The sequence below is a fragment of the Sminthopsis crassicaudata genome, chromosome 3 (genome assembly GCF_048593235.1).
Source record: "Sminthopsis crassicaudata isolate SCR6 chromosome 3, ASM4859323v1, whole genome shotgun sequence".
Classification (NCBI taxonomy): domain Eukaryota; kingdom Metazoa; phylum Chordata; class Mammalia; order Dasyuromorphia; family Dasyuridae; genus Sminthopsis; species Sminthopsis crassicaudata.
In genome coordinates, this window is record NC_133619.1 from 186,803,882 (window position 1) to 186,818,737 (window position 14,856).

The 14,856-nt window shown below is 32.9% G+C and overlaps 2 protein-coding genes and 1 non-coding gene across 6 annotated transcripts in view; 2 read left to right on the top strand and 1 right to left on the bottom strand.

Annotated features, from left to right (window-relative positions):
• Window positions 1-9,917, top strand: part of RNF149 (ring finger protein 149) — a 30,423-nt gene extending 20,506 nt beyond the window's left edge. For 2 of the 3 annotated variants that reach the window (XR_012487899.1, XM_074299767.1), the window contains 2 exons: window positions 1,627-1,702; window positions 5,513-6,056. Coding sequence is in view for 1 of the 3 variants with exons in the window: in XM_074299767.1 (XP_074155868.1) it covers window positions 1,627-1,667 (41 nt within the window). In the remaining 2 variants the exon portion in view is untranslated. Of the gene's footprint in view, window positions 1-1,626; window positions 1,703-5,512; window positions 6,057-7,622 lie in introns of those variants that run through there. The other variant, XR_012487900.1, reaches the window with a different exon arrangement.
• Window positions 2,109-2,224, top strand: LOC141565273 (small nucleolar RNA SNORD89). The gene has a single exon (XR_012488949.1). It is a non-coding gene; the product is annotated as a small nucleolar RNA SNORD89 (small nucleolar RNA).
• A 1,862-nt stretch (window positions 9,918-11,779) lies between the features above and the next one.
• The window catches only part of CNOT11 (CCR4-NOT transcription complex subunit 11), a 29,953-nt gene continuing 26,876 nt past the window's right edge, over window positions 11,780-14,856 (bottom strand). For both annotated transcript variants that reach the window (XM_074299763.1, XM_074299762.1), the window contains 2 exons: window positions 13,520-13,616; window positions 11,780-13,426 (listed from right to left, as the gene is read on the bottom strand). In XM_074299763.1, the coding sequence (XP_074155864.1) occupies window positions 13,229-13,426; window positions 13,520-13,616 (295 nt within the window). In that variant the 3' untranslated portion in view covers window positions 11,780-13,228. The remainder of the gene's footprint in view (window positions 13,427-13,519; window positions 13,617-14,856) is intronic.

A 14,856-nucleotide genomic window follows, 5' to 3' on the forward strand; every position in this document is an offset into this window, starting at 1 on the left:
AATTCTTACTCAGAAGATGAGAGAATACAACAGATTTTATGTATCTACTTTGTTCCTACTTCCAGGTAGTAGAAAGTGAGGGTGCATGTGAAGAAGCATGCTAGTATTTTTCTTTTTTCTTTTTTTTTGCTGAGACAATTGGGGTTTAGTGACTTGCCCAGGGTCACACAGCTAGGACGTATTAAGTATCTTAGGCCAGATTTGAACTCCGGTCATCCTGACTTCAGGGCTGTTGATACCTAGCTACTCTGCATGCTTTAGATGCTTTAGATGCTTCTTTAGATAAAGAACACCTTCTAAATTGTTCCTTTGTCACTTTATGTGTCCTAAAGTATATAGTCCAAATTTGTGGAGATTGGTCAAGAAAAAGCATTTTAAAACTAAAAATAAATTCCTATCTTCCCACAACAGCCGAGTTGTAGTGTTTTTAACAAACTAATTTAATAGTTAAAGAAATCTCTTGTGTGAAATAGATTTTGCTTCCTAACCATGTGAATATAAAGAAAATTTGTGACCCTTAGTAATCATTAATCCTTACTTGCATTGATATAGCAATTCATAATGCTGAGAGATGAGTGATGCTTTAATGGTTTAGTTTGCTTGAAGTATCAAATAATGATCTTTTTTTTTTTTTTTTTTTAAATTATAGTTTTTATTTACCAGATATATGCATGGGTAATTTTATAACATTGACAATTGCCAAACCTTTTGTTCCAATTTTTCCCCTCCTTCCCCCCACTCCCTCCCCCAGATAGCAGGTTGATCAATATGTGTTAAATATGTTAAAGTATAAATTAAATACAACATATGTATACATGTCCAAACAGTTATTTTGTTGTACCAAAAGAATTGGACTTTGAAATAGTGTACAATTAGCCTGTGAAGGAAATCAAAATTGCAGGTGGACAAAAATAGAGGGATTGGGAATTTTATGTTGTGGTTCATAGTCATCTCCCAGAGTTCTTTTGCTGGGTGTAGCTGGTTCAATTAATGATCCTTTTATAATGGAAAAATGTCATTCATTGCTTTTTTCTTTCTATGATGATTATGAATTCTCAAATAATTTGTTAGGAAAATCTGTGAAGCTAATACAGAAGAAAAATTTTTAATTTCTGGCAGCATTTGCTACCTATTTGACTCAAAAGTTTAGATGTGAAGCTTACAAATAAAAGGAGTATAGAATGATTGCAGGCCCTTTTCCAGATACCCAAAGGTCTATGACAGCCATGAAGATTCAATAAAAGGCTGAGAAATGTGTCACATTTGGTAAGTGATGCTTTATAAAGTCATTGCAAATAAATACTTGAGGAAAAAATATATTTTTCCTTTGTAGTGTATGCTTTCTTACAAAGAAGAAATCTGATAAAGACAAAATGCTGTAAATTCTTACAATTACTTGAAATTTAAAAATTATTAGGAAAAGAAAGCAGATAATGAGCATTGTATTAAAAATTAGAATAAATAGGAGTATTGCCTATAATAGCTCACAATTTTTGGAGGGTTTTATCAGTTATCACCATGAAAGTTAGAAATAGCATAGACATTTATATACATAATCTTCTGTGCATGTGGCTTTTTATCTTATGCTTAATAATCAAAATTGTTTTCTTTTATTCCCATGTCTAGAATATATGGCTTTTCCCCATCCAGAAAATCAGAAGAAATAATTGAAAAGACATAAGCTGCATCACTTTACAGCAAGGTAACTACTTTTATCTAAGTTCTGTAATTTGGGGGATTGTGAACATTAGAAGAATTTGCTTATTTTTAATGCTAATATTTTTTATTATAAATGTAAAGAAATATGTAACTCAGTTTATTGCTATTATTTAGCTACATTAATATTGCACTTCAGAATGCTTGACAGAAATTTTAATAGTTTGGTTCTCTTTGGTTGAATAACAAATATTTTCAGGCTGAGATATCTTAAAATCTTTTTTATTGGCCTATTAACCAGTTTTTGCAAAATGAACTTTTAAATACAAAACAAGTTATATGAAACCAATCCCAGTTTTCTTTGATAGTAGCCAATATATGAAACAGAATAACAAATTAGTAGAGAACTTTTAAGTCATAAAAAATATTTATCTGAAAAATGAATTTCTGTAACTGAGGAATGATGACAGTAAAAGGCCGAATTGCAGTGCCATCCATAAGCAGTTTGCTCTCAGTATGGTGCACAATGACAAAGTCTCCAGAAGCGAATTACTAATCTGACCTCAGTTGGTAACCAATTGCAGGATGGTTATGTAAGTTAATATTTTCCTAAACTATGATATTAATAGATATGTAGATTTATATATTTATTAATTTTTAAAGCTTTTTTTTTTTTTTTTAACTGATTTGTACAGCGGGTTTTGCTCGTGCTTTACAATAAAATGTAGTATTACTTTGTAAATGTAGGCTTACTTTGTAATAAGAGAAATAGGCATAATATCCTAAAGCAGTCATATTGATTGATAGTAAGTAAAAATGGATCCCATTTTTAGCAATGACAGGAATTAATTGACAGAGATTATTTAAAACTCAACAATCCCTCCCATTTTCCACCCCCCCTTCCCCCAGCCTCATTGAATAATGAATGTAAAGCCCAAAGTCACAGTAAAATTGAGCCACCTCTTTTGACTTTAGGTCTCAAAATTTTCCATTACTTCACCAAGAAGTAGAAAAATAAGCTAATCTAGTAAAATTAGTAATACCAGGCAACAGTTTATATCATTATTAGAACAATGTAAAGGAAAACAGTTTTGAAAGACTTGTCTCTGATTAATGTAGTGATCAATCAAGAATTCATCTATGAGACAGTTGAATTAAAAGGCTTTTGATATATTCCTTTTGCATAACTATATGTTTTTCTTATTAGGACAGTTATGAATAGTAAGAAGAAAGGGCATCAGTTTTTTAGAACACAGAATAAAGATTATTGCTATCTTAAGTAAATTTAGGACATTCTGAGTTTGTTATTCAGAGCTATTATTTTCTTCCTCCTATTCCCTTGCCAGCAAATTAGGTGAAATTATGTAAGAAATTTCATAGCTACATTATAGAAACAAGATAAAGGGAGTGGGAAAAGTATACTTCACTTTGCACTCAAGAGTTCATCAATTGAAAGAACTGAAAGTGGATAGCACTTTTTTTTATGAGTACTTTGGAATTGTATTGAATCAGTGAATTGATAGAGTGCCAAGTTGATTATCGTAATATTGCTGTTATTGTGGATAAAGACATTTCAGTTCTGCTCATTTCACTTTGCATCAGTTCACATAGGTCTTGCAAACTTTTCTGAAATTAACCCCATCATCATTTCTACTACCTTACAATAATAATATCTCACAATTTGTTCAGCTATTCCTCAATTGATGAATGTTTTTTTCAATTTTGCAGTCTTTACCACCACAAAAAGAGCTGCTGTAAATATTTTTATACATATAAGTCCTTTTTTCTTTAATCTCTTTGGGTTTTAGGCTTAGTAGTGATATTGCTGGATTAAAGGGTATACACAATTTTAAAGCCATTTGGCCATATTTCCAAATTGTTTCCCAGAGTGATTGTACTAGTTCATAACTCTTACCAACAGTTTCATTAGTGTTCCTATTTTTCCCTCATCCCCTCCAGCATTTATATCAGTTCTTGAGTTGTTTTAATTTGCATTTTCCTGATCAATAGTGATTTAGAGAAGTTTTTTATATGACCATAGATATCATTGATATCTTCTGAAAACTACAAGTTCATATCCTTTGACTGTCAATTGGGGAATGGCTCTTATTTTTATGAATTTGACTCAATTCTATACTTAGTATATATTTGAGAAATAAGGTCTTAGACTTTGTGAGAAAAAAAATTTTGATATTCATTATCTATGGTATTAAATGTAGTTGCCCTGATTCTCTCTTTTAATTAGATCTATTTTTGTTTTTGCCTTATTTGAGATCATAATTGTTGCCTTATCCTTTTTTTTTTACTTCAGCTGATACATATTTGATTCTGCTCCAGCCCTTTGGATTCTGGTTTCTAATTAATTCTGCTATCTGCTTCCGTTTTATGGATGAGCTCATCCCATTCACATTCAATCATGATTACATAGACCTTCTGTCTTCTATCTTGTTTCAACCCAAAGACTCCAGCTTTTGGGATAAGAATTCACTATTTGACAAAAACTGCTGGGAAAATTGGAAACTAGTATGGCAGAAACTAGGCATTGACCCGTCACACATAACACTGTATATTAAGATAAGGTCAAAATGGATTCATGATCTAGACAAAGAATGAGATTATAAATAAATTAGAAAAAAATAGGATAGTTTGCTCTCAGACCTGTGGAGGAGGAAGGAATTTGTGACCAAAGAAGAACTAGAGATCATTATTGATCACAAAATAGTAATTTTGAGTATATTAAGTTAAAAATGTTTTGTACAAACAAAACTAATGCAGACAAGATTAGAAGGAAAGCAATGAAGTGGTAAAACATTTTTACATTCAAAGGTTCTAATAAAGGCTTCATTTCCAAAAATATATAGATAATTTACTCATTTATAATAGTTCAAGCCATTCTCCATTTGATAAGTAGTCAAAAGGTATGAATAGACAATTTTCAGATGAAGAAATGAAAATGGGGCAGCTAGGTGGCGCAATGGATAGAGCACCAGCCCTGAATTCAGGAGGACCTGAGTTCAAATCTGGTCTCAGACACTTAACACTTCCTAGCTGTGTGACCCTGGGGAAGCCACTTAACCCTGCCTCAGGGGGGAAAAAAAAATCAAGAAATGAAAACTATTTTCTAGTCATATGAAAAGGTGCTCCAAATCACTATTGATCAGAGAAATGCAAATTAGGACAACTCTGAGATATCAGTATATACCTTGCAGATTGGCTAAGATGACAGGAAAAGATAATGATGAATGTTGGAGGGGATGTGGGAAAACTGGGACACTAATACATTGTTGGTGGAACTGTGAATGAATCCAACCATTCTGAAGAACTATTTGGAACTATTATCAAATGTTATCAAACTGTGCATACCCTTTGACCCAGCAGTGTTACTACTGGCTTACATCCCAAAGAGATCTTAAAGGAGAGAGACCCACATGTGCAAAAATTTGTTTGTGGCAGCTAGAACTGTTTTGTAGTGGCTAGAACCATTAATTGAATGGATGCCCATCAATTGGAGAATGACTAAATAAATTATGTTATATGAATGCTATTGGAATATTATTGTTCTGAAAGAAATAACCAGCAGGATGATTTTAGAGAGGCTTGGAGAGACTTACATGAACTGATACTAAGTGAAAGGAGCAGAACCATTATACATGGCAGTAAGACTATGATCAATTCTGATGAAAGTGAATTGATTTAATCAGTTCCAATTGTTCAGTAATGAAGAGAGCCATCTACACCCAGGGAGAGGACTGTGGGAATTGAATGTCCACCACAACATAGCATTTTCACTCTTTCTGTTGTTTGCTTGCATTTTTGTTTTCCTTCTCAGTTTTTTTTTTTTTTTTTTTTTTTCCAGATCTAGAGGAGGAGGTGGAAAGAAGGAAAGAAAAATTAGGAACAGAAGATTTCGCAAGGCCATGATTTTCCTCAAAAGTCTTTATTGCTAATCACTGCTTCCCTTAATTTGCTCTCCCCTTTATTAATCCCCTCATCCCCTTTGTCCTTTTCTCTTCCTATTGGGTATTGGGTAAGTTAACATTTCTATACACAACTGAGTGTAACTATATATTACATATATACATATATTTACATACATACACACACCAATTCACATGAGAGTGAGCTTTAAGCATTGCTTACTAGCCCCACTGCCCATTTTCCCCACCATAATAAAAACTCTTCTTTGTATGTCATCTTTATGTGAGAAAATTTTCCCCATTTTCCTCCCTTCTCAGTGCATTTGTTTTTCCCTTTTCATTTTTCTTTGGGGGAGATCACTGCAGCTTTATTGACTTACATCTTTGTCTTCTATGTAAACTCTTTAACTTTCTCAATAATGATAAAGTTCTTAGGAGTTAAGTTTTTCACATAGGAATATTAAATAGTTTAACTTATGATTACTCTTTTGTCCTTTATGATTATTCTTTCATGTTTACATTTTTATGCTTCTCTTAGAAGACCTACTGGTCTTTTCACATGGAACACTTCTAAATTCTCTATTTCATTACATGTGTAATTTTTTTCTTAAAGATTACTTAGTTTTTCTAGATAGGTTCTTGGTTGCAGTCCAAGTTGCATAAGTTTTGGCCTTTCAGTTTATCACTCTCTGTTTCTTCAGTGTGAAAGCCACTAAGTACCAGTTTTTCCTCTATTATTCTTATCCTTTATTGGATTTTTTTTCTTTTTTTTTTTTTTTCTTTTTGAGGGTTTAGTTGTGTTTTCACATTATTGTCTTCCAAGTTTGACTTGGACATCCCTATGACGATAGTAGCTTTTCTGTGGTCAGATTTTGTTTTATTGTTTGCTCATTTTCCAGTCACTTTCTTGTCTTTTAATTTTTTCTTGGTCCCTACTTGTTAGGTTTTGTACTTTGGGCTTTTTTGCGCTGTTTTCAGTTAGTTGTGGGGGACTACAAGTTGTTAGTGCTTCTGTGTTGTCCTGGAAGTGAATGGTCATAGCTCTCATTATCTGCACTCTGGTCTTAGTAGTGATCCTCTTTGCTTGGGCACTGTGACTGGGTTTCCTATTCCAAACTCTCAGTGATCCTTTCTACCCTGGACTCATCAGTGCCAGTTGTACCCACAGCCAACAGAGGGTCACCTGTAATCTCTCTTTGACTAGTTGTCCCACCTCCTCATTGTCCCTGACTTAGAGCTTCCAAAGCTGCCACTTTATCACCACTGCAATTTGTGAACTCCAGACAGATATCTCCTATTACCTCTTAAGTTTTCCTAAGATGGAAAAATATCTCATCCTGACTTTTGATTGCTTCAGCCACTCCAAAATTTGATTTGAAGTGTTGTGTGGAGGGTAATATTAGGAGAATTGAGCCCCTAATCCACCATCTTAAAGTTTAAGACTTATATTTCTTATATTAAAATGTTTGAGGATTAAATTAATAAAAAAAAAACCCTTTAAAATAGCTAAGCTAATCATATTAGGTTATCTCAGATTTAATTGGATTTGTGATTTTACTCAAGTGGGCTTTCCCTACATAGTATATTTTGCAGCCTATCTGCTCTCTGTTAGTATATTTCTTTCAATCAGAAATAATCTGAATGTGCAGTAGACTATTGAAAATTCAGGCAGGTTTTTTGAATTTATTGATTTTCAGGTCTGGTCTTCTAAGAACCTACATAACTCCAAAAGTGTCTAATTTAATATTGGTCAGGTTATCTTTATAACCTTTTAAATGTCTGACAGCAAAATGTAAATGTCAGTAAAATGTTAAATGCTTTCAGATAAATAGTAAAATTACTTACTATTTTAAGTAAATTTTTTGTGCCATTAACTTACCATATATAAGCTTTTAAAAATTTATGTATATTGTATTTTATAAAATAGCATGGAAAGGATATTTTGTACCCCTTAGCTAATTTTTTTTGGATTGTGAATATTCATTCTTTAGATTTAGATATTTTAGATTTAGATTTTTTAGATTGATATATTTATTACATTTTCCACAGGTAAACTGAAGCACTGAAGAGCTGCATTGTGACTTTAAAAGACGTTGAAACATAACTGTACAAATCTTGGCAAAGGTGATAAGCTACTAAATCACCACTGATTATAGAAATACAAATTAAAACAACTCTGAGGTACTACTACCTGACACCTATCAAATTGGCTAAAATGATAGAGAAATATAACCGCAAATTTTGTAGGGGGTATGGAAAAACTGGGACACTATTGTTTGTTAATGGGAGAACAATTTGAAACTGCCCAAATGACTATAAATCTGCATATCCTTTGACACAGTGGTGCCACTATTGAGTCTGTACCCCAAAGAGATCATAAAAGAAAGAAAAGAATCACATGTTTGTAGCAGCTCTTTTTATGGTGTAAGGATTTTGAGTGGATGCTCTTCAATTGGAGAGTGGCTGAATAAGTTACAGCATGTGAAAGTAATGGAATATTACTCTTCTATAAGAAATGGTGAACAGGCAGAAAAACCCAGAAAGAACATGAGCTGAGTAAAGTGAGCAGAATCAAGATAACATCGTACACAGAAACATCAAGATTAAATTGTTATGTTAGAGACAAAAAAGGGCTCAAATAAGTGCCCATCAGCTGTAGAATGACTAAACAAATCTCTTGTATATATATGCATGTGTCTGCTATTTATGTATATATGCTATTATTTATGTATATATATGCTATTGCTGTATCAAAATAAATACAAAGACTTGAAGCGTAAGACAGTTTAGACAGACCAAGAAAATAATACAGTGGCGACTATGTAAACAAACAAAAAGCAACATGGTAAAATTACCAAGGTAAAGTTGAGGGAAGAACTATGGATATACATGTGTTCATTAGTCTTGTCTTAAAGCATTCAATGTAACAGGCTGAAAAATATGAGTAAACAGAAGAGATTCTGACAATAAGTGATCAAAGTCAAAACTCACACTCAGAAGATAGTTCCATTCAGAGCTTCCAGGAAAAATATGAAGTGGTCTTAGATGAAAGAAGAGTAGAGAGGTGGAGGGAAAAATTGGGAAGAGAAAAAGGAGAAAAATACTAAAGAAAATAACACCTTAAAAAAATCTTTAAAAAATGGTAAAGGAAACCAGTGAAGGGAAGAATGCCTTAAAAAGTAGAATTAGTAGATTATATAGGGGTGGACCAAGATGGAGCGAAGTCAGGAAGCTGCTCAAGCTCTCCCAATTTCTCTAGAAAACCATATGAAACCAAATCTTGGAACAGAGTCTGGACAGACTGCCTATGAAGAGATGGAATGAAATAATTTTCCAGCTTAAGACTGCAAGACTTGCAAGGACTTCAAGAAAGATCAGTCTTAGTAGAGTGAAAGGAGTATACAGCCCAGCTACTAAAACTGAAAAGGAAAAGCCAGTGGGAGGGTTTTTATAAAGTGGATTAGCAACTGGAACCCTCCCTTGGCCCTGACTTATTTTATTAAACTAGATTAGTTTATTATTATTAAACTATATTAGTTATTAAACTATTTTATTAAAAATAGTAGAAGAGCAAAGCAGACTAGGAGGGCAGCTTCTAGTCTCAATGCAGAAGGTAGCATAGAAAAACTTGCAACAAAGGTGGGACTACTTGGTCACTCCTTGTGCTGTGAGCAAGATACCAAACACAAGGGGACCCTGTGCCAAGACTTAAAACAGCACAAGAGGATTGGGATAGCACCCTCTGTACCCCAGGAGCAGAGCTCAACTTTAAAATCAAAATAGCAGGGGGTGGGGTGGGGAAGAAGGAAAAAAAAGTAAGAAACCAGAAAATTACTATGGTGATGGGGAAGACCAAAACAAGAGGACAAAATGATTATATCTGAAACCTCTAAGAGGGAACATGATTTAGTCTCGAGCCCAAAGAGCTTCCTTTGGAAAACTCATAACAGCTTGGAAAAAGAAAACAATTGCTTAAGAAAATACAATTTATCAAATGCCAAACAAACAAACAAAAATCCACTGAAATCACTTTCTTAAAAGAATAAAGCTGGCCAGATGCAAAATAAAACACTGAAGAAAATACCACCTTTAAAAGAATCAAATGGAAAAGGAAATGTAAAAGCTAACTGAAGAAAATCATAGTAAAAACTAGAATTGAGCAAATGGAAGCTAATGACTATATCAACAAAGGAAACTATGGAGACTGATTGTGGATCAATATATAATGACTTTTTCTTACAATTTTTCCCTTTTTTGATTTTTCTCTTCCATCATTCCCCACGTAGAAATATGTAAAAAATGAATGCACATACCCAACCTAAAATAAAGAGGTGCAAAATCTCATTATTAAAGAGAGCAAGTTCTTTAAAAATGGAATTGAACAAATACAAGCTAATGACATTTAAAACCCAGAAAAATAAAGCAACGCCAAAAAAATGAAAAAATAGAAGACAATCTAGAAAATAGATCCAGGAGATGTAATATATACTATGTTTAATGAAATTGTCACAGAAAACTTCCCCAACCTGATCTCCTCCTAAAAGAGATTCCCATATTGAAAATTTCCAGGAATATTATAGCCAAATTCTAGACCTTCTGGATCAAAGAGATAATATTGCAGGCAACCAGAAAAATAATTCAAGTACCTTGGAGGTATAGTCAGGCAAGATTTAGCTTCTACATTAAATGATATTCTGGAAGACAAAGGAGTTAAAATTATTAACAAGAATTGTCTACCCAGAAACAGTATAACCTTGAGGAGAAAAAATGTTTAATTCAATAAAATAATTTTTTCAAATATTCTTAGTGAAAATCCAAATAGGAAATTTGATTTTAAAATGAGATTCTAGAAAAGCATTAAAACAAATAGTAAAGGGAAATCATAAGGAACTTAAGGTCAAGTTTTTACATGGGAAGAAGATGCTTTTTCATTATTAGGGCATTATTGTGTAGGCTGAAGGCACAGTTAGTTGAATGGAATGATAACTAAAAAAAATAAAGATGTGAGGGGAATGTGCTGAAAGGGAAAGGTTATAGGTGAAATGTAGGTAAATTACATGTAAAAGAGGCAAGGAAGAGCTGCAAGAAGAGGAAAGGTAAGAACAAGTGAACTTTATTCTCATCAGAATTTGCTCAAAAAAGGGGATATATTATTGGGTGTAGAAATCTCATACCACATAGGATAGTAAAAGGGAAGAATGAGAAGGGGGAAATGACAGGAGGACAGATGAGGGAGGGGATAGTCAGAAGCAAAAATCCTTGAGGAGAGGGAATTCTGAAGTACTATCACATGCCTGTTGCCAATAAGACAGAAAAGGAAAATGACAAAGTTGGGGAAGATGTGGGAAAAATTAGGGTGAATTGGTCAACCATTCTATAGTGCAATTTGGAATTATGTCCAAAAAAAACCATGCAAAAATCTCTTTGATCTAGCACTAACACCTGTTAATTAGATCTGTAATCCCCCCAAAAGGGGTTTAATAAAAGGAAAAGAAGCTATATGTGCAAAAAACATTTACAGCAACTTTTATGTGCAAAGGATTGAAAATTGAGGCAATGCCCAATGGGGAATGGCTGAACAAATTGTGATATGTATTATTATGTAATATAGTTATCAGAAAAACCTTGGGAAGATCTCCATGAGCAAAGTATATGAAACAAAGTAACAATATCGAAAGATGATTAGCTGTGAATGACATAACTATTCTCAGCAACACAATGATCTGAGACAACTCTGAAGGACTTATGAATCCATATCCAGAGAAAGAATTGTTAGTGTTGGAATGCAGATTGAAGCAAACTTTTTTTTTTTTTGGGGGGGGGGAATGGTGTTTTCTTTCACAGATTATGCATGACTTTGCATGACTACATATAACCTATATCATATGTATATTGCATTGTATATATAGTATAACAGTTCCTTGCATTTTCAATGAGGGAGGTGGGAAAGAATCTGGAACTCAAAAGTTTTGAAAATAAATGTTAAAAATTGTTTTTACATGTAACTGGGGAAAAATAAAATGCTAGATTAAAAAATAAATAATAAAGGAAAGCATAAAAAAATAAGGGAAAAGTTTTTAAAAAGCAAAGCAGAATTCAATTTCATTGAACTGAAATTTTGTTGTTGAAGCAATTCTAATATAATACAAATAAGTCTATTGTGAACATTCAAAACAGTCTTGAAAAAGTTGAGTCACACAAGTAAGTCATAGTGATAATTTTATTAATTTGAGTTCTTCTCTATCCAGGGAAGAAAAGGAGTTGGGCTTCTGAGTTAAAAGGATAGGAACTCTATTTGAAAATATTAAGGAATCTACTAACATTTTCTCCTCACCAAATTTTAATTTCCTTAATTTCACAAATTTTCTCTTCACCCCCCTCTTCCCCTCCCTCACAAAAAAAGGGAAACCAAAATAGAAAGATGGAAGTAATTATTAGCCACGGTTAACAGAAAACCACAAGTCTTTATACTTGGATGTTGTTAGTCTACATAGGTTAAACCACAGTTTAACACAGATTAAAAAGATACTTAAAATCTTTTATTTCTTCCTCCAAGCAAAAATATTGTTAAGAACTCATGAAGCTCCCATCTCATAAGAATAGGCAGTTTATTCAAGAAACCATATTCATATTTAACAAACCCTCCCCCCAATTAAGTTAACAGGAATGGAACAACATAGCTGCCTTGAATTTGCTTTGATTTCCTTCTGATAAAGAAAAGGCAGGCAAGGTAGGATTTTCTAGTAAAAGTACTCTGTACTCTGCTGTAACGGGATATACAAATCAAATTCTATATGTAAAAATGATTTTTTTGAGGTAAGGCACTGTTGCCCAAAAGGTAAGAATGCTTCCATTTTTTTCAAAGAGGAAAACTTGCTTTTCTCCAAAATTCTTAATAAAAAATATGACATTAATGCAAGTTGAATAACAACTCTTTTTCTTAAGACATTTTGTTCTTTCAAACCTAGTAATGGAAGTAGCCTTTAAGAGATAAAATATGAACAAAAAAATAGTTAAGTAAAATAGTCTAGAAAATGGGAACATTTTTATGAATATATCCACATTGGAAAGTCAGAATGGATAGTTACAAGAGTAGGTTAAAAGTCCAAGCAGCTTAAAGGGTAAAAGATAAAAGTTTTTCTTTAACAAGTTCATAGTGTGCTTAATGAAAACTTTTAAATAAAGTTATAATTTTCCTTCAATTTGTGACTCTAGGAATGATTAAATCACAAATGCTGCTCCACTTATAGAATGTGACTTAACAAGTTATTAATTCAGTTCATAAATTCTGTAGTCTTTTCCCATTTAAATAATTCCTTAAAAGTTTGCCTAAAATTTGGGAAGCATGATTTATCACAAGTAGTTAGCTGTTCTTATAAACAAAAGAGGAAGCTTGCTCACTAGTGCTTGAGAGCTAGACTACTTGTGTAGTTCAAAATAGTAGCTTTTCCCGTAGATCATTATTACCAAGGCAGCTAAAGATGAAACCCTCTATTTAATCCGTAAGATTCATTTAAAGGAAAATCAGTAGCAAAAAAAGCAAAAGCAAAATTTTGCTTCAAATGGGAAAAATTTTAAACTCTAAGTCTAAGGCATCCATCCATTCTGAGTTCTAACAGTTTTAAAAATTAAAACACTGTAGAACTAATCAGGCCTTATTTTGAAGTCTTTGCCTCAGAAGGATTTTCCCCTGTATCCAGTGTCTTTAGTAATCGGAAAAGGCCTGCTGCTTCTCGTATCCGACTGAATTCAATACAGAATGCTTGTACTTCTATAAATAAGTCCTGTACATTGATTATTTTGTTGCGGATCAAAGACTGGAGAAAGACACATACAAGCCGCACCAAACGATTCTGAAACAGAAACAGAAAGTTTAGTTGTTTTTTTTTTTTTTAAAGCAAATATATCCTATTTGTCAGAAGTTTTTATAAATTTTGATTATGCACCTGCATGTATTTGTCCTTAATCTGCTCACATGTAGAGATACAATTTGATATATAAAGGTGAATAAACTCAGGAGGTAAATCAACAGCGGTTGTAAGTCTGTTAGGGGGGAAAAAAATGTAAAAGGATTAAAGACAATTAGAATTTCTAACATGATTAATTCATTTTAATTGGAAATTTAACTGGATGTGACATAAGTTCATGTAACATCTATTTGACTGTAGCTGTTTGATTCTCTTGCATACTAGATCATTCACTCGTTCATTCATCCCAAAACCTTTACCACTTTAAAACATTATACCTTTTTTAACTTTTCAATAGCATTTTACCTTTCCAATTACATGTAAAGATAGTTTTCAATATTTCTGTAAGATTTTGAGCCCCCCCCAATTTTTTTTCTCACTCCCCATACCTTCCCCTCCCCAAGGCAGCTCTTGGATCATGTTGAGAAAGAGAAAACAAAAAAAAGTATGCTTTGATCTCTGTTCAGTCTCCATAGTTCTCTCTCTGGAGGCAGATGGCATTTTTTTATGCCAAGTCTATTGAAATTGTTGATCACCATATAATGTTTCTATGTATAATGTCACTAAGCATCAGTTCATATATATGTCTTTTCTGACACCAGTTGCTCATCATTTCTTATAGGACAATAATATTCCATTACATTTATAACATATATTATGTTATAACTTATTCAGCTATTCCCCAATTGCTGGGCGTCCATTCAGTTTCCAGTTTATTGCCACTACAAAAAAAATTGCAACAAACATTTTTGTACACGTGGGTAATTTCCTTTTATGATTTCTTTGGTATACAGGCCCAGTCATAACATTGCTGGATAAAAATATACAACTTTATAGCCCTTTAGGCATAGATTCCAAATTGCTCTCCAAAATCAGTTCACAACTCCACCAATGTCCCAATTTTTTTACATCTATAGAACTGATCAAGCCTTATTTTGACCAGTTTCATTTCCTTTGTTTGCCTGTCATCTTAACCAATCTGAACAACCTCAGAGTTGTTTTTAATTTGCATAGAACATTTTTTCCTATGACTGTAGATGAATATCTTTATAGTTTCTTCATCTAAAAACTGTTCATATCCTTTTGACATCTATCAATTGAGTAGTGACTTGTATTGTAAATTTGAATCAATTCTCTACATATTTCAGAAACCCTGGCTATAAAAATTGTTCCCCAGCTTTGTTTTCCTTTTAATCTTGGCTGTATGTTTGCACAAACCTTATTAATTTAATGTTATCAAATTTATCTATTTTGGTCATAAATTTTTCCCTTCTCCAAAGAACTGATAGGTAAACTCTCCCTCACTCTTTTACCCT